Source organism: Egretta garzetta, unplaced genomic scaffold, assembly GCF_000687185.1.
Source record: "Egretta garzetta isolate BGI_Z169 unplaced genomic scaffold, ASM68718v1 scaffold229, whole genome shotgun sequence".
Lineage (NCBI taxonomy): Eukaryota > Metazoa > Chordata > Aves > Pelecaniformes > Ardeidae > Egretta > Egretta garzetta.
The window spans coordinates 2474832-2495553 of record NW_009270000.1 but is presented as its reverse complement, the minus strand read 5'-3'; the positions used below and the strand labels follow the sequence as shown (position 1 = coordinate 2495553).

Below are 20722 nucleotides of genomic sequence, written 5' to 3'. Positions count from 1 at the left end.
TTGGGATACTTATGTTAATAAGGTACTGGAAGTGAATGGCAAAATAAAAAAGCCTATCAATAAGATAAACTATGAACAAGAAATACTTGCATGACCCAAAAAGTGCAGGACTACTACATACTGTAATATATGGATCTCCTGCCCTGGGCCAAATGCCATTTTATTATTACAATTACAAATGCCAAGGCTGAACCCAGAAGAGCTTTACTATGCAGACAATGTAGTTGCATAAAATTGTTTCAATAAACCAATGCAGGATCTATCTGCCAGAGAATCAGTGGCTTTTTTTTTTTTTTTTTAAACATGTATTTTAGTGGTACTTTTCAAGTTACTGAAATTCTTAAGAACTATCTCTGTTGCTGCATCAAACTCTGGAATAGTTACTTTGATTAGATAAAGTTTGCCTTAGGAAAGGTTTTCTGGGGTACCCCTGCTGGAGAACTCTAATGATCAGGTCAGTGTAAGAATATACTGTCAAAAAGACGTATACCGAACTGCTGGTAAAATAAGCTGATCTTACAAATACACCTTTAATCTATAAGTGCCACTAGAGAAATGTCATTAAAAATAGTCACAGCCCTGACATTACTATATGAGCAAACTCTGTAAGCTGTACCTGACCTAAGAAAGCACCCGTGATTCAGCTAATAATTAATGGATCACAAAGTTTAGAAATTAACTTGAGAAGAAAAAAAAAAAAACAGCTCATCATCCCTCCCAAAAGGAAGATATCAAGGGAATGTAAAAAAAAAATAAAAAATCTAAATCTCATCTATATAGCAATATGACAATTAACTGATAAACGTTCTGTTAATCTTTTTGTAATGCATTAGACAAAAGTCTGGAAGGTATTAGTAAGAGTAGAAAATCCAAGTGTTTGTCATCATATCATTAACACTTGTTTCCCCCGCCACACTCTACACCAAAGGAAGTCACTTGAGAATGTTTACTCATGTTCACTACTAGCTGCACAGTCTGATTTCAAAATCCCCATAGTCTTTGTTGAAATCACTGGTTCCTTTAATTATAGAACACTTAATTCTCAGCTTTTTAACAGGCTCCTAGATTCCCAGCACTCACAGCACAATCCTCCAAGGAATTTTGAAGTAGTTTCTTTACATTTCTTAGTTCATCACCCGCATTCAGCCTTTCTTAGGTCACCAGGCAGGCCCTATCTAGCATGACCAAGAGCTGCATAGGCAGGACCAGGCCTATCTAACACACTTTAAGTGACCTTGTCTATGAATGACTCCAGTCTTACCCTCAATACAACCATCTAGGGGATTAAATTACAAGACAGGTGTTTTAGTTTGAACCCAGGAATGGAGAAGATAAGTAATCCACATTTTAAATTAGCCAACTGTCATTGGGTGGGAGGGGGAAATATTTGGTTCCAGATGTTACAATGCCCTCCAAGCAAGGAGCTGAAACATGTAAGAATACAGAAAACTTGTGTTTAAGCTCTACTTCACAACGGCAGGAGAAATCACAGAACAAGATGAAAATTTATCTATAGCTTTACTGAATTCTCTTTTGAATACAAAATGTATTGGATAAGGCAATAGTGTCCCTGTCTTCCTTGTATAAATATGTGCAAAATACTCTTTTATAGTTTTAAAAAATAAATTAGTGTTCTGTTCTCTTCTTGTTGTCCTTCCTTATCTTCTTGCTCTTTCCTGCTTGTTTCGATGATTCTTCCTGAAGTGAAAAACAAGCATTTCAAAATTTAATCAACATTCTTATATACTGTGAACATTCTCTCAAGGTCAACCATGAGAATTATTTTTAATATGAACAGTGTTCATAGTCCACTGGGATATACAAAAGTTTTGAGTTATGTAATATTTAACCACTTGGTTTCATTAATTTGTCTGCTCATCTTGCTATTTAGAAACTTCTGCCTTCAGCAATGATAAAATTATAGACATAGCTACACAAACAGAAGTATATAATGTAAAAATAATCTAAGCCATTTCCACTCAAGGAAGGGGTTACCAGTACATCTACACTATACTGGAAAACTGCTTCGTGTGTGGACGTGGCCGTATCAAGACATATACTGTACACCAGTACATTAAAACCACATCCCTAAGTGAAACAAACCTACAACTGGGAAAACCAAAATTTTGCCAGTCTTGCTGGGTTAACGTTGTAATGTACAGCTTACTCTGCCAATTCTGAAAAACAAGATTTTTTTTTTCTTCAGTAGGCATTCAATCGCAGGCACTCCCCAAAACAGTGAAGGAATGTGCCACTACATCTGACAGAACCCAGGATATTTTGATCTTCTCCCTTCTTCCTCTTGCACATGGGAGGGAAACAGACTTTAACAGGATGTTTGAATTCTGCTATTCTGAAGAGAGTTAGCTAAAGGAATACTTTTTCCAAGAGCCACGTTTGTGGTACTAGAATAATAACTACCGTAAGTTCCATCTGTTCTTTTTCTGATGGACACTGGTAACAAAATGTGTTAATACACAATAAAAAAAATACAGTCTGATTTAAGTTGTTAACAATAGAAAAAAAGAGAAGTAATTCTGGGGACTAAACCTCCTCTTGAGGATTAATGCTTAAAAGTCCCGTTAGTTTCCTTTCATTTTATGAACAACACTTTCAAATAAGAGAACAGTGATAAACTGCCAAGAAGGTAAATCAGTAAGTATATACAAGCACCTCTAAAATACAAAAAGCGAATAACTGAAAAGTGCAGGGGCAGCAATGGGGAAGAACGTTCAGCTTTCAGCAAAAGCACCCTTCAGTACTTTACTATAAAAAGCAAAACTGACTGTTGCATACTTTCTCAAGCATCCATTAGCAATTATTCCCTGCTGTCTTAAACTTTGTTGTTAGCAATTACATACATGTACATAGACATATCTAATATGCTGTTCTGAGGATGAAGAAAAGAAAGAATATTAGATGATTCAGTGACCTAAGTCTCTTAAGAAGTAAAGAGACATTTAGAACTTTGTCTCCTGAGTTCTTTAAGCTCCCTTGAAACATTTTCCCTTAATCTTTTCTGCAACAGTTAACGTTACTTTGTTTGAATTCTTTTAGGCTAGATTTTTTTAAAATGCTGTCTATCATCTAGAATTCTGAAAACTTCTTTGGGTCTAACAAAGCTCTCAATTTTTAAAAGCCTACTGGTTACAGTGATTCCTAAGCTCAGTCTGCCACACACTAGAACTGGTGACACAGATAAGCGCAAGAAGCAGCAGCTTCCAGTTTTCTAAACACACAGAAAGAGGCATTTCACCTTACCATCCTCCCCCACCCTTCAAATTTGTGTTCTGGACCAATGTCCTCAGCAGCTGCCACCCTTGTATTGCGCACCTCACACTTACAAACCAGGTCACCAACTTCTTCGGAAGTTCTTCGGGAGTCTTTGCACTGATCCTGTGCGTACTATCAGTGTATCAAAGCAACCAGAGGATGACACAGGTAGTATTACTTTTCTCCCGGCTTCACCTAACAGTGACAATTTACACAAGTTCACATGCAAATGCCTTCATTCTAAGTGGCAGAAACTTACCACTGAATGTACGTAGTTGTATTCCACAAGTACATTTCTTGCACAATTGTTTATATGTTTAAAACGATCTGGTCCTAAGAGAATACCTCCATACCAGCGGGATACCACGACTAACACATTGTGGACGTTCAAAATCTGTTTAAAAAAAAAAAAAAGCAAAGAAAAAAGAAAAAAGTTGTTATTTTTTCCTTGAACTAGTTTTATGGTGGACACCCATTTTAAACATAGAAAAAGTCTAATATCTTGCATTTTTAAGAACTTACTGTCAGGTCCGTGTCACACATGTTATTATCAGAGGGTAACAAATAATGACAAGTCAGCAGTTGTAGTAAGTTTCCCTCTCCAAGCTCCTACCCAAAGACAAATTCAAAGTGAAATGAGTTAACATATCCCTCAGAAAGGGCACAAAGCTATCTCATGTGCACTACAGTTGCTCATTCATGTGTCAAAGGCTTCAAGCATTATTTAAAGGGAAAATTACTGAGTTACATTTACTTTTCTCTGACATGATGAATTATTATTTCCAGAGAACCTCTGTCACTAAGCAGATTGTCTATCCACATTTTTGGAAGTGTTGGTGGATGAGGCTAATAAAAACCTCTGCATTTTCCAAGTTTGAGTCTTAGTCCCTTACAACCAAGCAGTTGCTTTCTCAATTCAAAAAGGAATATATAAAGTTTACACAACATGAAATAATTGTATTAGCAATTAGGATTGAGAGGAACTAAACAACCTTTATATAGCTTTTTTAAGACTGTAAGTAACAAAACTAAGTACAGAGCTTAATAGAAGGCATGATTTCTTCTACTGCAATTAAAAGCAAGAAACATGGAAGGCCTTCAACAGCTTTACTTTTCGCAAAATCTAAATGTGACTTGACTAGACATGAAAACTAGCATTTATTCCATCTTACAGCAATTCTGTGCTCAAGATGTCCCCATCATCAGCAAACACTAGTTACAAAGGGAATGCCAATTGACTAAACATCAGAGAGAAACACACACACTGTCAAAATACAAAAGATAGACATTACTGCATGGAAACATGTAGTGACGATCAGCAGTTAGCATTTTTGCTCAAATCGGTCTTGCATGATTAGTGACCACAATCCCACATTTGTCCTTCAAACTAAGGCATCTGAAATCTCTGTAGAAGGTCTTCACTTATAAACAGCTTTCTCTCAAGTCCCATGCAGTGCTACGCTAATGCATACAGATGGCTTGGAGCCAGACAGAGCAAACACAGCTTTATTTGCACACAGTTGAGCAAAAACACCGAGGTCTGCAAGGTCTCGGGGTGGTCTGGTGGAGGTGAGAAAAATCTTTTAAGAGCTGGCTATCAATAAGCCATCTTAACAACCACTCATTGTCTCTGTTAAGGAGAAAGATATATATATTTGACTCATTTGAACAATACTATTAGAAGATTCTGTCATTGTTTGTGAAAACAGAAACATTTTAGAATGTTAAAATGAAAAGGATGATTAAAAAAAAAAAAGAAGGATTGGCACAGGTTTTGTGACAGGCATTTTCTACTCTACATTTACATATCGGCCATAAAGTCTATGTATAGTAACTGTTCACAGTAAACAGGATGCCAAACATAGTTGGGAAAGTTTTTTAACTCTAACTTTACGTTCGAAAGAATTAATCTAAAATACAGTTTCTTGTAACCGGAAAGTGCTATCTTGACTGAAGTGCTAGGTTTATCTGAAACAAGATAAGATTTCTATTGCAAAAGAACTGTAAGTACAGCAACAATAAATGTTTTAAACCACCTAATTTTCTTGCCCATATGATATGACACAAGTGCTTATAACAGAAAAACTACAAGACCTATGAACATCTAGAAATCGGCCCATAAACTACTTTAATATTTTCCTATGAGTGAAAATTGCACTTTTCTGATCCCTACAGCAGTACTCCTCCAAAACAAAAATATTCCCAGTAACTAGGACTACAGATGGAGAGATGATCCATCAATTTAGACACATTCACATTTGAAAGGGGAAACTTCATGTCACTTTCTAAACTGATTTTTATGCAATGTTAAGTACCTAGACACTAAGTCTGACAACTTTCAAAAGTATACATTAACATGCTGAGAAAAAGCTGATAAGCTCAGAACAAGTTGAGGTACAGTAACTGCAAAGTTGTTTCTTTACATTATTTTTATTACAATAATGTTTTCACACTTACCACATACACTTGCATATATTACATGAGGTAAGTTTTCCTTCCCAAGTCAGGTTTGAGTAACTTAGGAAGTTTCAAAAAGTTCTAAATGAAAAATGTCAAAATATTTCCATCAATGATATTTGTTTCAGAAAAAAAAAAAAAGAAATCTTTGGAATAAAAAAAAAAAGCTGTAAAACAGTCTCCAGGAATAAGAGCATAACACAGAATACGCAAGTAAGCAAAGGATGGGAAAAGAAAACCCTTGTTGTGAAGGGGACATCAATCTAAAAGTGAAAACTAAAACCAGCAATTAGTGTGATGGTATAGCTAAGCAACTTAAGGCACTGCATAAGATGTACCCATCTGTCCCCTGTAGTTATGATATTTTACTTATGGTTTTACGAGGGCTTGCATCATGCCAGAGAATCAAAATTTATCAATCTCAATTCACATTTAGCAGCAACTTCACCGAGGGAATATTATTGCAACACTTGAAAACTAAAATGTACCTGAGTATGAGGGCTAAGGACCCAGAATTGGAAACAGCATGAAGAAACAGATTAAATGATCAAAGCAATTTAACTCCTTCACTCACTCTACTTTTTGCATTTGAAGCTCTACTCTGCAAGATCAAATATAAGTGTCTTTTCATTACAAATATTTGAGGAAATTGAATTAAAGATTGTGCATAGGTCAGCTGTTACATTCTGTCAACCAGCTTCTTCCAGTCTTCATTTTCTATATCCCTTACACCACAGAGTAAGCATAAGAATCAAAACTTATTTCTCTTTTAAACCGTTCAAACTATTACTACCACTTATGAAACACTACTTGTTTTTATGATCCAAGACTTGGGAATCCCGATTTACTACATGCATGCAACAGTCTGTATTTTTTCTTTCATCTTTAAGAAAGTAATCATCTATTTGGCTAAGAGCAGAGCAATAATTTAAATAATCTTCTACAAGTTTATTTACACTGTAAATGTAGTAGTGATTTTTCAAATCTGTTCAAGACTTCCACAAGTCAAAGATTAATTTCTATAACCTGCATAAGATGAAGAAGACGTCCACCTGCTGCTGTCTCCCCATCATCTTCACAATCCTGTAAGAATGTCTGCTTATCTTCGCAGTATATTCTTAAAAAAAGGAAAAAACCCCAAAAAATTAACATAAAATAGATTCAAAAAATGTCAATCAACTAACATTTTTACATGATTAATGAAGTCTCAGGGATCTTTCATATGCATGTGTATCAATTTAACTCTCTACTAAGGACATCTACATGAAAACAGGATGAGGCTTAGGGTAAACCACAAGTATTTATCTGTACAGTATGACAAGTTTTGAGAAGCTTTTACAGAGACTTTAGCTACTTCAGGTTAACTCCAGACTAATTACCAGTATGAAATTCCTAATAAGAAAAATCCTTATTAGGTTTTCAGCCTAATAATTATGCCTAGCTAAACCCAACTCTATCAGATACATGTTTAAGTTACGGTATGTACCCACAAGTTGGAAGAACTCAGACAAAAATATCATGAATAATTAGTTAGGTCTATAGTTAAGCAGCAGCATGAAACTATTACTGAAATCCACCTTCAGATTCTCCATGCCATCTCCTTCCTCAGGGGACAGTCCAGGAAACTTTGGGGTGTATTGTTTTATATAAAGGTCTAATTTTCCAGCAGTAATGCTCAGAGGTCTACTGGGTTTTACCAAGCGATTCCATAACTTCTGAACTTAGTTAACAGACATATAACACAATGACAAAGAGGCTTGTGGAACTAGGTGACAAATATGAAGCAGTAAGTACATTTCTGTTGCTTTTTTGAAGTGTATTTAGATAGTATGAGTGAGAGAAGCCAGATCACCATCAGCAATGACAGAAATCCCCTCTCTATAGAAACCTTTTACTTCAGTAGACTTTTTGGTAAAGTAAGATTTCACTTGCTCTCATTTCATGTTTCATTAGCATCACGCCAGGACGTGCATGAATGGATCAGTGTCTATACATGTTTTTTCAGATGGCTGGTTCCTCCAGTTCACTGTCACCCACATTGCTCAGAAAACCTATATCACTATCTGGACTGAGACCAATTCATTTCACATAAGCTATGTCCACAAAAGTTGCCAGAAACAGACCATTACCAAACTCATTTTTACCTGTTTCTCATTTTCCCTTAAGTTTCTCATATTTCATCTGTAACTTCATATGCCAGATGTCTGCATCAGGCTTTCTGTTTCAGCTCTTATTTCAACTAAAAATTTCCAGCTATTTCTAAATATAAAAATATAAAGTGGGGGGGAGAGGAGAGAAAGTTACTTTGCCCAAGTGAAAACACATTCAGTTCAGGATGATGTAGCATTTCTACACTCACACATACTACACAAAGTATAACACATGTTCAAATCTACTTTTAGTCTTTTTTTATTTCTAATGCAGCTTTACTATCTTAACATATTTCCTACTATATGTTCTACTTTGCTGACCTCAAATTCAAAATGAAGCCTAAAACCTTTACCGTACAAATAAGAAACCTACTCCCATAAAGATTTAACACCAAGGAATTTATTTGATGGATTTTATTTTCTCATGTCCTGCATTCATTAAAGAACAAAAAAAACAACCAACCAAAAAGAAAATTACTATTCATCTCTCACCTATATGCATATATGTTGTGGGTAGCACTTGCAATTTTCTTATTCTCATACAGTTTTTCAAGAACTCTTTTTACCTTTAAAAAAACAGAAATAAATTTTTAAAATGGGGATTTCATACACATCATCTCAATATCACTGCTAAACAAACATCTCCTTAATACTACAATGAAACATTGTTACACTTTGACATAAAATTAATATTCAGTGTGATTAACTCAAGAAGCAGCTTCTCAGTACCCTCATGCTAGTTTCAAATCATTTTCTGAAATACTGAAAACAGCTGAATTTGTACATTGTGTACTTTCATGTTATTGCTGAAAATGTCAAAGTGTCAAATCACTTGACTAAGCAAGAGAGACAGTAAGATCTAGAAAACATTTTTAATCATATTAAAGTATCGATTACTCCTGCCTACTTTTTAAAACTATAGCATCAAGGTGGAACACAACACAACTTGACACACATTTTTCTATCGCACGCTGCTTTTACCTGTTTCACAAAACACCTGATGTTTAGAAAGCTCTACTACATTTCGTTTTAAGTTTTTCCTTTTTCCTCAAACATATTTTTTTTCCAGAGTTTATATTTCACAGAAAGAATAATTAAAAAAATGTCCTATTATGGATCTGAAAGTGTCAGTATTTCCCAGAAAACAGATATTCCCACCATTTCCATCTCTGCTCCTAAGAAGCACCAAATTAAAAACACTTATCAGTATCAATTCATCTTCTGTTTCTAATTAAACAAGCTAGCAATTGTTCGACATTTTCCAATTTGGTCTAGCAAAAAGGAGAGCTTTGATCAAGACATTGTTTTAGTACATAATACAAAATTAACATTACTTTGAGTGAAACATTACTGAAGCTGAGAAAGCTTGGGAAAACATGCTTGCCCAGGAAATTGCCTTCCACTCCAAAGAAAACTGTCTCTGAGGAGTATTCAATATACATATTTAATAACTATCTTAGCTATACTATGCTATTTCCAATTCTTCTGGAAGAAATTCAACTTACAAAAATCACCTCAAATATAAGGTACCTCAATGAAAAAACTCCTATTATTAATGCTTCAGACACCTGTTTTCTCCATTCTTCTCCTCTAAAGGGCAACATTGAAGAAAGATGGCTTATATTACTTAATACACTTTCCTAAATACATTTCAATACATGGACTTGGGGTACACAAAGCATATGAAATTATCATCACCTTTTACATTAGTTATTGGTCAGCTACCAGGCTCCTAAAAACATACCTTAAAGATTCATTATGTGTCTGTATTAGCAATGAACCCCCAAGACAGACATCTTACAGCTAAGCAATAGTTTATCCTTTTTCCTGTTGTAGCTCCTGAGCCTTTTTTCCCCCCTCCTGTTTCCCTCTCTATTATTCCTGCATTAGGCAATTAAGGGATGCAATTCTCTACATGTCGATGAGGCACCTGCTCATAAAAGACACAAGATGCTTAAACAACAGATCAATTCTTAGTCCCACTTTACTAAATCAATGTCAAGTCCAAGAACCACATACATTTTACATGTCAGAATAAGCCAAATTGAGACAAGGAAAAGCAATGGTACCAAACATAGCCTGCTACCTGAAATATGCCTATCACTTTCTTTGCCTCATAAGGTTTATGGTAACATGTTCTGTTACATAAGTAACTACAGTATTACTCTGGCTATCATTACTAAAAACTATATTAGAACTTCCACTAATAAAAATACTCAAAGGAATTCACACAGCAAACTGTGTACTGTCTTAAAATATCAATGAACATCATTGCAGCATATAGATTATGCAGATAAGGTACCACGGACACACACTAATCTCTTCGGCTGGTAAAGAAGCTAGCCTTCACCTCAGGTGCAGTGTTTACCCCATTCCTCACCTCCTTTGGCTTTCTCTCATAAAAAGGAGCCCAGCCATGGTAAAGCTTCCCTGCAGCCTGAAGACCAATCAGCTCACACTGTACAGCAAGACTCTGTAAAACGCTTGGGGAATTGCTCTATCTTTATACTAAACACATATCAATTAAGTCTTGACTGGAAATTCCTAGGTTTATTGAGTATATGTTATCTTCAAAAAAAAAAAAAAGTCTAAAAGAAGAAATTAAGAATGTCTTTGTTTGCAAAAGGGGAAGTACTACACTGCTTAAGTGAGTGCTATTTTGTGATACAGACCTGCCATTTTGGAAACCCATGTGTGGGTACAGACTTCTTCATAAGTAGGAACAATCTTACTCATAAATCATGATCAAAGAGCAAGTGGTTTTTTAGAATGAGAAAAGGACTTTAAGCCAACAATTCTAATTTTTTCCATTTCTAAAGCAATACAGTTCATAGGGGCTCAAAGTTCATAGGGACTGAGCACAGCTAAGAAAGCCCCTGAAATGCAGTGCTACTTTAATGAAAATGGTAACATACTGAGTATTTTAAAACACATTATTATTCCACGTTAACCTAATGAATAAAATTACTTTCACTTTGCAAGCAGTAAAAGAAAAGCTCAAAAAAGCGGAGTGTGTTCAAAAATGCTCAAGTTGCATCCAGATAGAGAAAAATAAGATAGGTGTCAAGATAGATGTGAAAAGCACAGCACAATTTTGAAGGTGAAAAATTACTAATTTTTTTTTCCTCAAACACATAAAAAGCTGAAGCTTACCACAGTTCCGTACTGCCAGAAGACAAATACAATATATATAAAAAAGAATCACTTAAAGAAGGTACAGCTGTAGCATAAAAACCTAAATGAATGTACAGTATTTATGAACTTAAAAGGTCAGGCAAGGATGATGTAGTGGAGCCTAACCACAGAATAGGGTTGAGCAAGCTAATAAAAAGAATAGAAATAAATCAGCAAAACCAGATCATACTTATTTAAAAGTTCAAAGGGAATCGGAGTATGAAGCTGTTGAACTATAGCTCAGATATCTAACCTACCAGTTAAAACTGTTTCTGCAGCAGAAGATGACTGATGTGATACCAACATCTCAAGAGCACTCCAGGAAGGATGTAGGGAACTAAAGACCAACAAGTTTTACGTCCATACTAGGCAAACAAATGGAGGTGAAGTAAAACCAAAAAAACCCACAGATAGCTTAAAATGTTACAGCTTTTGTGTAGAGAAATATGCCTCATAACTCTGTCAATCTGTCAACATCCTTTCAGAGTCACTGAGCATGTAGCTGATCTAGTTTATCTGGAATTTCAAAAAGCACTTGACAAGATCCCCTACCAAAAATTCTTAAAATAAAAGCTAGAATTGGATAAAAGGAAAGAGGAAAATCCTCTCAAGGTTTAACTCTCAGTTAATGACAAGAAAAGATGAGTACCTCAATAGATCCCACACTAAACAGGGATCATCAAAGGAGATTGATGTTAATAGATGCAAAGTGATGTACAAAGTGACTCCAAACTAGCAATTAGCATTTGCAAAACAAGATCTTGGGGTTACAACAGGCATTTCTTTGAAAACACCACTCAATGCTCAGTAGAGGTCAACAAATTAAACCAAAAGGTATTACTAGGAAAAGGACAGCGAAAACAGAAAAACTCTTCACACCACTCTATAAATCCTTGGGAGTGATTGCATCTTCAGTGTGGCATATAGTTCTAGTCTGCATCTTAGAGAGGCTAGAGCATACGTTATATGTACGGAACAGCCTACATCTACAAAGCACCAAAACAGACTGGGGGTCTTCAGCCTGGAAAACAGAAAACTAAGGTCTATAAAACATGACAGATGTCTATAAAAATCCAAATTGCACAGAGAAAACTGAGAGGCACAAACAACAAAGTAATGAGTGACTGGTTCACAGCAAACACAGGAAGGCGTATTTTCATACAATATTCTTGATTCTGAAAGCTAATTCTGGTGCAAGAAGCGATTGAACAAATTCTACAGAGGCTAAAAAAAACCAAACCAAACAGCAATACTAAACACATGGATACTTTCTTTACCTTGTGTTAAACTGCTGAAAGAGGGGAAGCATGATAGGAAACAAAATGTAGCTGCCATTTTCTGGCACTCTGTCTAGGTCTACACTCACCACTGATTCCAGTAAGAGACAGGAACTAGTGCAGACTTTTTTCCAGCTGTAGGCAAATACAACTCCAGAAACATGCTTAACCCTCTAACTTAGGTCTATAATGCATGAATATATCTTCTTATCCAAGTGTATTTTTCAACTTAATTCCTTTCCGAAGGAGGGAAAACATTTATAAACTCATTTTAGTTCATTTTCCAAGTAACACATGGCAGACTCAGTAGCTTCCAAATATCATACGATAAACCTGCCAACATCTGCAAGTCAAATTTTGATGTTCCTGTTCTTACATCTAATGCACTTAATGGTAAACAATAGCAGGAAGCACTGCAGAGCTGGTATTTGGAGCTATTTAGCTGACAGAGAAAGTGAGAAACTGATGACTACTCAGACAATATTAGCACAGAAGGATTCAAAGACAGACATACATGTTTGGCTAATCCCAAGCATTTCAGTAATATTTTGTCAAGTTCACAGCACAGACAAAAAGAGTAGAACTGATCTCTACTAACTTGTCTGGGTGTCACCACAGGAGCCAGATGTGCCTGGAAAGTACTCCTTCGATCTGTGATTGGGTTTCCATGATGTATGGATGGCAGTTCTTCATCTACTGATCACAAACAAGGAAGTGTTTGTTTTCTTTTAAGGGTACTGAAACAATGTATAAGGCTACGTAAGTAAAGAATGTCTCAACTTTAAAAAAGGAATTTGTTAAAGTTAAGTATGCAAGATGACATACAGAACCACCAAAAATATGTTGGTTTTTTTTACGACTGTTATTAATATTTATTATGAAATTAACGTTATTAATTTTACTCAAAAGCAGAGTAGAAAACCAGAATCTTAAGGCCCCTCTGCTCTAAATTATTTCATCAGAATTGATAAGGGCATGTTTTTTTACCTTCTTGACTTTTAGATGTAACGTAATTTAACATTTTAATTGGATCCTCCTGAATGGGTTGATAGTCTAGGAGAAAATCATCTCCATCATCTTCATCAACTTCTTCACTGGTTTTCTTAATATCTGGCTCTATTAAGATACGAGTAGTAGAATTTATTACTCTCTTTCTGTGAGACAAGTAAGACAAAATTTCAAATTCTTTTTCTCAAAAATCTCTGGCTTTTCAGTTCAAATCTGTTTGCCATTAAGAATTGTGAAATGCAGAATAGTAACACAAATTGTTAGTCTAGTATTAACTAAAATCTTGCTTAGAATTAGTTATACAATACTCATGCTATGGGATCCTCACATAATATCTTCTGTTTCAAGCCTAATTAACAGTATTTCTAAGAAGAAAAGAACAATAATGTTTATCATTTCCATTAAACATTTACAATGCTACCATTATTTTAATCTGAATTTAGAGACCAAAATAATCTGATGTTTCACAAGAACTCCAGTCACTTATTGGTCATTTGGGGAAAAAAGTAGGAGCTGTTGCTCAATGTTACTTTATGAGTTTATAAAATCATTACATTTGAAACATCTCTCTGGACATGTTTCAAGCACCCTGGAATTCCAAAACCCCTACTTTCCTTCATGCATACCACATACAAAAAACCAATAGTCAATAGCAAGAGGGTAAATATCACACACAGTTATTGCTCAGGCAACTGGATTTAGAAGGAATCTATCATACAGACAAGTTAATATATCACAATCTAATTTCCTATTTAGAGGGCTTACGAGATGTGGTGATGATGCATTTTTTATAACATAGCTATTTTCAATAAAAAAGCAGAGGGGTGATAGAGCATGTTCAAAAGGTCTAGAAAAATCATTACATGTATTAAGTAGATGCCACAAGGTTGCTGTTGAAATACCCAACAAACTTGCAATATCGTCAGTGAAATTTTCACTTGTCAGTATCCACTCCTTCAGTCATGTCAATGAAAAATGACTCTTCAAATGTCTGTGATGTAGCAACAAAATGCAGTTTACTGAAAAATTAAAACTAGGCCTTATCATGAAGAAGCACTGAAAATGTATGTATTTTTTTTCCTTTTCAGTCTTTTATTCCTCACAGAACTAAGCTAACATCCATGACATAGAAAAATAGTTCTATTTCCTTTTGCCACAAGTGCATGCATGCATGTCACTCATGCATTTCATAGCAGTTTAGCATTTTAATGCAAAAAAAACCCCACCACTTTTTGAAAGAACTACTGTGAATTTACACAAACTGTCACTGTAAGAGTAACAGCAGAAGAATCACTGCAACTCTAGTGATGATGTACTTATAGTATAGTAATATAGTAAAATGCAATTAAGATGGAATAGTTGGTCATTTGTCTGCACATTCCACTGAAGTTTATCTTCTCTTGAGGTTAATTCCAATCCTCCAAGAGTGCACTCAACAGCAGAAATTACTGATATGACTGATTCCTTTGCAGAACAGAGGACAATGAATAATGTACCTGTGTGCAGCACTCTGCTTTCATGCAAGTAATTTAATTCCTAAGAGAACTGAGGACCTTGTTCTAGTTCACTGAGGCCAGCTCCTTCCTTTTTTTTCCCCTACTGCTCTTTAAAAAGGGAAGCTATCACTGTAAAACAATAAGCCATGACAGTGAAGATTGTTGCTTTCTGTTATTTAGATCCAATACAAAACTGGACATAAAGCTTTAACTTGTAATAAAATCCTACTTTGCAGTTAAAAATTAGTAAACTAAAAAACCCGTGCATTTTCTGTACCTGGATCTGATGACTGTGCCTTTTCTATCAGAACTTCTCGTATCTTCTCCACCCATAAATAAAGTATACTTTCACCAAGGTTCTGCCTGGAAGTTGAAATTCACAGTGAATAAAGAATCATTTTTGTGGCTTTCACTTGGAAAGCACATCAAATAACATACCGATTTCAGACACACACAAATAGAACATTATAATCTAGTGAGATAAAGAGCTTAGACAGTCTTGTGGGAAGTTCTGTCTTAGTAGTTCACTGGGTCAAACACATATCTGCATCATTATATACTCTCTTTGTGGCTTTTTTTTTTTTTTTTGTTTGTTTGTTTTAACATTAAAGCACCAATGCTGGAGGAAAACAGGCAACTGACAGAAACTTTTTGGCCACTAAAGACAGGGAAAGCAACTGCAAGAAGAGTACGTTGGACAGTCCTCAGTATTGTCAAAAGAATACTAAGCCAGGATGTCTAGCCTTAGAGCTTGCTCTGGATCAGTTTTCTCTACAGAAAGTACCATACTGCCAGTGGTCAGCCCCTTCAGCCACTTTGTGATAGCAGGTCAGTGGCAGTAGACACAGCAGAGCACTGGACTTACATGTCAGAGTTTGGGTAAGAAGCAGTCCTATAGGCCAGGGAGGTAAGGATTTAGGTCTAAGGAATAAGGAGTCCTTAGTCAGGGGGCACAGGTGTGTATTAAGGTACTGGGGGAGGACGGGATGAACACAGTTTTTACGTGCATATTCAGAGTTAATAAATGCTGCCTTAATGTGCAGCAGGACCCAAACAACCCAAGAGGTATTTCAAATGGTGTCCTGAAAAGATGGCTTTGTAATTATAGTTTAATATGTTTATGAACCGTACATGTTTGTCTCAAAAACAAAACTAAAGATTTGGAGCTGTCAGTACCTCACATTTTCTCATTAATTTTATTCTTGCTGCCACCATCTGGGGCACCACATAAGTACATATCAGTAATGGAATTACGTTTTTAAATTCTTACTTTGCTTAATGTATACAGCACTATTCCTGAATGCAATCAGAAATTCAAACAAATATACGTATTTTAAGAAAAATATTCAAGCAAAAGTAAGGAATTTATAACCTTGTAGCTCTGTCTTCAAAACCTGGACAGACTTCAGAACAATTCAATGCCTTGATTTCATGCTGCTACTTACTATACAGAAGCACTACTTTAATACACAAAGAACTTTCTTTTAATGATGGAATGAGAGATATTAGACAATGAATAAGATTTCTCTGTTGTGCGCAAGTAAATCACAATTTCTTCAGCTATAACCCAATTTCAGTGTCTGCCTATTCAGAAATTACACTTAGTCACAAAGGTTACCTTTCTATATTGCTCTTTTTCTTGTCACTTCTGTCTAAGTCATGAAACAAAGCTTTGTATTGAATAAAAGTCTTACCAGAAGAATATCTGGATTAAAAAAAAAAATCCAAATACTTGCTACATTTTTAACTTCTAACAACTTTGTGTCTCCCAAAACAGACTTGTGATGTCTACTTATCCGCTTTTTCCACCTCCTTAAGATGACACTGACACTATGTTCATACTGGTTTAGATTGCAGAACTGAGCAATTTAGATCACTAGGGACTTGAAACCTGGTAAAACACACATTACAAATGATGCAGAGTACCTCTGTTTACCTGACAACTAGTTAGACACTGGATAGATAAAAGGCTTTGACAAACACTGTGCACTTCAGTGACTATTCCAGAAGGTTTTAAAACAGTCTAAAATGACGTATATGGCCTAAAGTATAAACGCATTAATTTCCTCCTGAACAAACAAAAATGAGAGACCAGAGAGAGCAACTGGTATAGACAGAACGGAGCTGCAAGGGACTGATCTAACTAGCACAATTTAAAAGCCTACAAGACTGCATGGGGAAAAGAAAAGAAAAAAAAGGAGAAAAAAAAAGTGCTTCACAACCATGCTATTTCTCCTCATGTGGCAACTTATGCCAGATGTTCAGGACATTTGAGGAACTACCTACAGCAGCTCTACCTCTGGTAGAGACTCCAGCAAATCTTATGAATCCGGACAGAATTAAGGACAATCTCTGTCCTTTTTGCTCCACTGAACACCTGTGGTTATTATGATCCCATAGAACTTTTCACTTAAAAATCCTTGTGCATTTTTAACACTTCAGATTCAATTTTGTTTGCTTAAATTATCTGTTGCATAATTAGATAAGAAACCCAGTCAATCAAAGTAAATTAGTAATTAAATAAAAAATCCTCATGCAAGCTAAGAGCTCTCTTCCTTATTTTACAGCATTAAAAAACGTTTCTTATCCAAGACGTTCAGGTTTCAGTATTTTGGGCATGACTGTGCTTCCCTATGACATACCTTTATATTATCTTTGGGATGTGGAAGTATTAAGTAAACTGTATAAAATCACTACATTTACTACCCCAATTTCATAGCAATTCAAAAACATGTAATTTGAGTATTTCTAAACATTCCTTTTATTCTCATGCATTCATTGTACGTTGTTAGCTGCACACTGTTATAATAACCAGTCGGCTACGTTACAGATTCTAGTTAATAGATTCTACACGATTTTAATTTGGTTTAAAACCTACTTATCCCTTAGCTATCTTTTAAGAAAAAACTGGTTTGCCACTTACACTCCAAGATATCTACAAATATTTTCACATCCTGCAGTTTAACATTCAAATGCAGAAGAGATGCAGAAATGTCATACTTCATAGCACCAATTCATAAGAAATCTCACAGGTTCTAAAGGGAGTCAAAATGAAGACTTCTATCCTTATAGAACACCAGGTCCAAACAATATAAAATAAATTTGCCAGAGTTCAACACAATCCGTTCTTGCAAAATGCTTAGTAAATACACGACATTTTTAACTGTTAGATTTATAAAAAGAAACTTGCTGGTTTATGGCTATTGCAGCAATCACTTCACAACTACTAGTTCATGCAGGTACTTCAAAAGCACACCAACTGAGCAGGGCATAAAACTGAAAATACATGGTGCTCTTCTACTCTATTCCACAGTCTCTAACTTACACATATATTTCTTCCAAGCTATTTGCTAGTTCCGTATAATCTTGTCCTCGAAGCCAAGGGGCACTAGAATGAAAAGAAATACAGTGAAAGTTGTGCCCATATGCTGATTCCAACATCTCAAACATTCATTTTAAAGGAAACTTGATAAACACCTTGAAAATAAAACATTGTCAATCATTCCCACTTAGCAAGATTCCAGTTGTAAACATCTTGGTGAAAACATGATCACCTAGTTCTCCTTCAAGACTCCTGATTTGGGCTGCCTTTTCTTACCTCAGGCAGGAAAGCTGGACTCATTTTTCATGGTAGGCCACTGTCACTCCAGGGTCACCTTACGTATTATTAGTTTACTTTTCCAACTCCTTCAGCACCATAGTACCTATTATACTTAGAATGACCCTTTGGTTCTGTACCTGTATCCTCCTGGTCTTGTGTTAAACTACAAGCTTTGCCTCAAGTTTATCAGCGCTATTTGGTATTGTCTCATCAATAATGTTGACTGAAACTCAGTAGATACGCTGTGTGTCACGCCCTGCAGGTCCCTCTATCACCCAAATCAGGGACCTGGCTTATGCATGTGTAGTCCCATCTCATTTACATGTCAGGAGACAAGGGGAGAGCGGGGAAGGAAAATAGGAAGCTGGCACATGACATGGCTCCATCCCAAGAAGAGTCAGTGCTCAGATGAAAAGCACGCCTTACAATCTGAAACAAGGATCCAGAAAAGAGGGGTACAGCCAAGGAAGCGGATGAGACATCACTGTCCAACACAACAGGCAGCAGCCACCATACCTCCACAGCCTAATTGCTGCCCTGACACAAAATAATGCTGCAAGAATTAGAGTTCAGGGATGGGAGCAAACTGTCATAGGGAGCTCCATGAGGCTAACTCAGGAGAAAGAATAGAATGTTCTTGCTGGAAACATCCCCCATCCCCAGTATAGTTTAATTCAAGGAGTCAACTAAACTTCAACTTACACTATAAAGAATTAACAGTAGTAATTCAGAAAAGAAATACAAACATTTGAAAGAAAACTTCACTTACTTCAGTTGATAAATAGGTGGCTCTGCAGTTGGATATCCTGGCGGCAAAATCACCTGAAAGAAATTCAGGGTAAGTATTCACCGGACAACTACTCTCAGCTAGCTGACCCTTACTGATGGACTCTGATGTCAAGCTCTAGGACTACTAGCACTGTTACAAATGAAGTAAATACTTGGCTACGTTGTTACAGAATTACAAGAAAACCTGAATAGCTGTATTTAGGATTCCAATAATGGTAAAGCATACAAATATTATATTTCATGGTGAAATTTTTGTGGATGAAGTGTCATGCAAAATAAAGTGCAGAAAAAATTTGAAAGGAGCTGCATACATGGTTACTGGACTTATTTAAGTAGCACTGAGCTTCCATAAGTAGACACTTCAGTGTTCCTTCCAACAAGTAAACTTACTGTTTTCAGTTCTGTAAACACAGAGTAGCAAGTTACTCAGTTAATTTGATCTGAATTCCATTTTGCCTCCACACTTTCCAGAAAGTAAAATCTAGAAGCTACTGCAGCAGATTGACTGAGGTATCCTACACAAAGTCAATGTAAAAAAAAAAAAAAAATTTAAAATTTGTCTTTGGAGAATAACACTGAAAGTAGTTTTTGTCAGGTATGGAATTAGGATATGTAACTAATGAAAACGTCACAAGCTTATTGATGTGTTACAGGAACAATCACTGAAAAGTCTGTCACAGATTCCTATCTAAAAGCTCCTTAATCCTTCCAAGTAGGTATTGAATACGCTTGAAAAGGGTTTCATACAGGCACAAGATTTTGCCTGCATCAGTTCAGCCGCAAATTCTGTGCCAAACTCCTTAACACCACTATACCTGCAGACAGAGGGTCCATTTTGGCCGATCCAGACAATCATTAATCTTAATGCAATAGATCTTTTCAGCTTCATCAACAACACACCAGTCTTCACCATATATGGATGAAAGGGCTTCAATTTCATCAATCTAGAAAAAGCATTATGCAAAGATTAGTAACACCAACCGCCCCCCCCAAAAGCCCACAACCTTCGGTGCCAATCACAGTTTTAAGTTTTTTTAAGTTTTTAAGCTCTTCTGCAGCTTATTTACAAACGTGATGAGGCTCAGTAGCCTGAAAGGCCGTAAGTGTTGGGGATCCCATCCCCATGCACAGCATAAGTAAACTTTGCTCCCTTCTTCCATACAAACACCAGCCTTCGCACTTCTGCGGATAACCCTGGAATGCTCAGCATGCGGATAACCCTGGAATGCTCAGCATGCGGATAACCCTGGAACGCTCGGCAGCGACAAGGTGAGCAAAGTGACACGGAGCAGCTACAACACCTCCCCGCAGCTCCCAACCAGCGCCACTCCTAGCTGGGTCATCCCCCGGCAGGAGAAAAACCCCACGGCCCTGGCAATAATGCTTATGAGGACTGAATACATTTATCCAGCAAATTCCCATAAAAAAAAATAAAAATAAAAATAAAAAAAAAAACAAAAAAACAAAAAAACAACCGGACAGCCACCTTCCCCCTAG

At 36.1% G+C, this 20722-nt stretch overlaps 1 protein-coding gene across 1 annotated transcript; it reads right to left on the bottom strand.

Annotated features, from left to right (window-relative positions):
* Positions 1 to 902: 902 nt before the first annotated feature.
* Positions 903 to 20568, bottom strand: IMPACT (impact RWD domain protein). Its single transcript, XM_035903017.1, has 12 exons — positions 20545 to 20568; positions 20041 to 20169; positions 19206 to 19258; positions 18161 to 18223; positions 15113 to 15198; positions 13319 to 13447; positions 12930 to 13027; positions 8373 to 8446; positions 6757 to 6847; positions 3796 to 3882; positions 3533 to 3667; positions 903 to 1698 (listed from the first exon to the last, which is right to left on the bottom strand). The coding sequence occupies exons 1-12, from the start codon at positions 20566 to 20568 to the stop codon at positions 1627 to 1629; spliced, it is 1041 nt and encodes a 346-aa protein (XP_035758910.1). The 3' UTR covers positions 903 to 1626.
* Between the last annotated feature and the right edge of the window lie 154 nt (positions 20569 to 20722).

Coding starts and splice junctions, on each gene's coding strand:
- IMPACT (XM_035903017.1), bottom strand. CDS start 20,568: ATGACCCAGCTAGGAGTGGCGCTG. Junction 8,447..12,929: donor CTGTGGTGACACCCAGACAA/GTTAGTAGAGAT, acceptor GTTTTTTTAAAG/GTAAAAAGAGTTCTTGAAAA. Junction 6,848..8,372: donor CACAACATATATGCATATAG/GTGAGAGATGAA, acceptor CCTTTTTTTAAG/AATATACTGCGAAGATAAGC.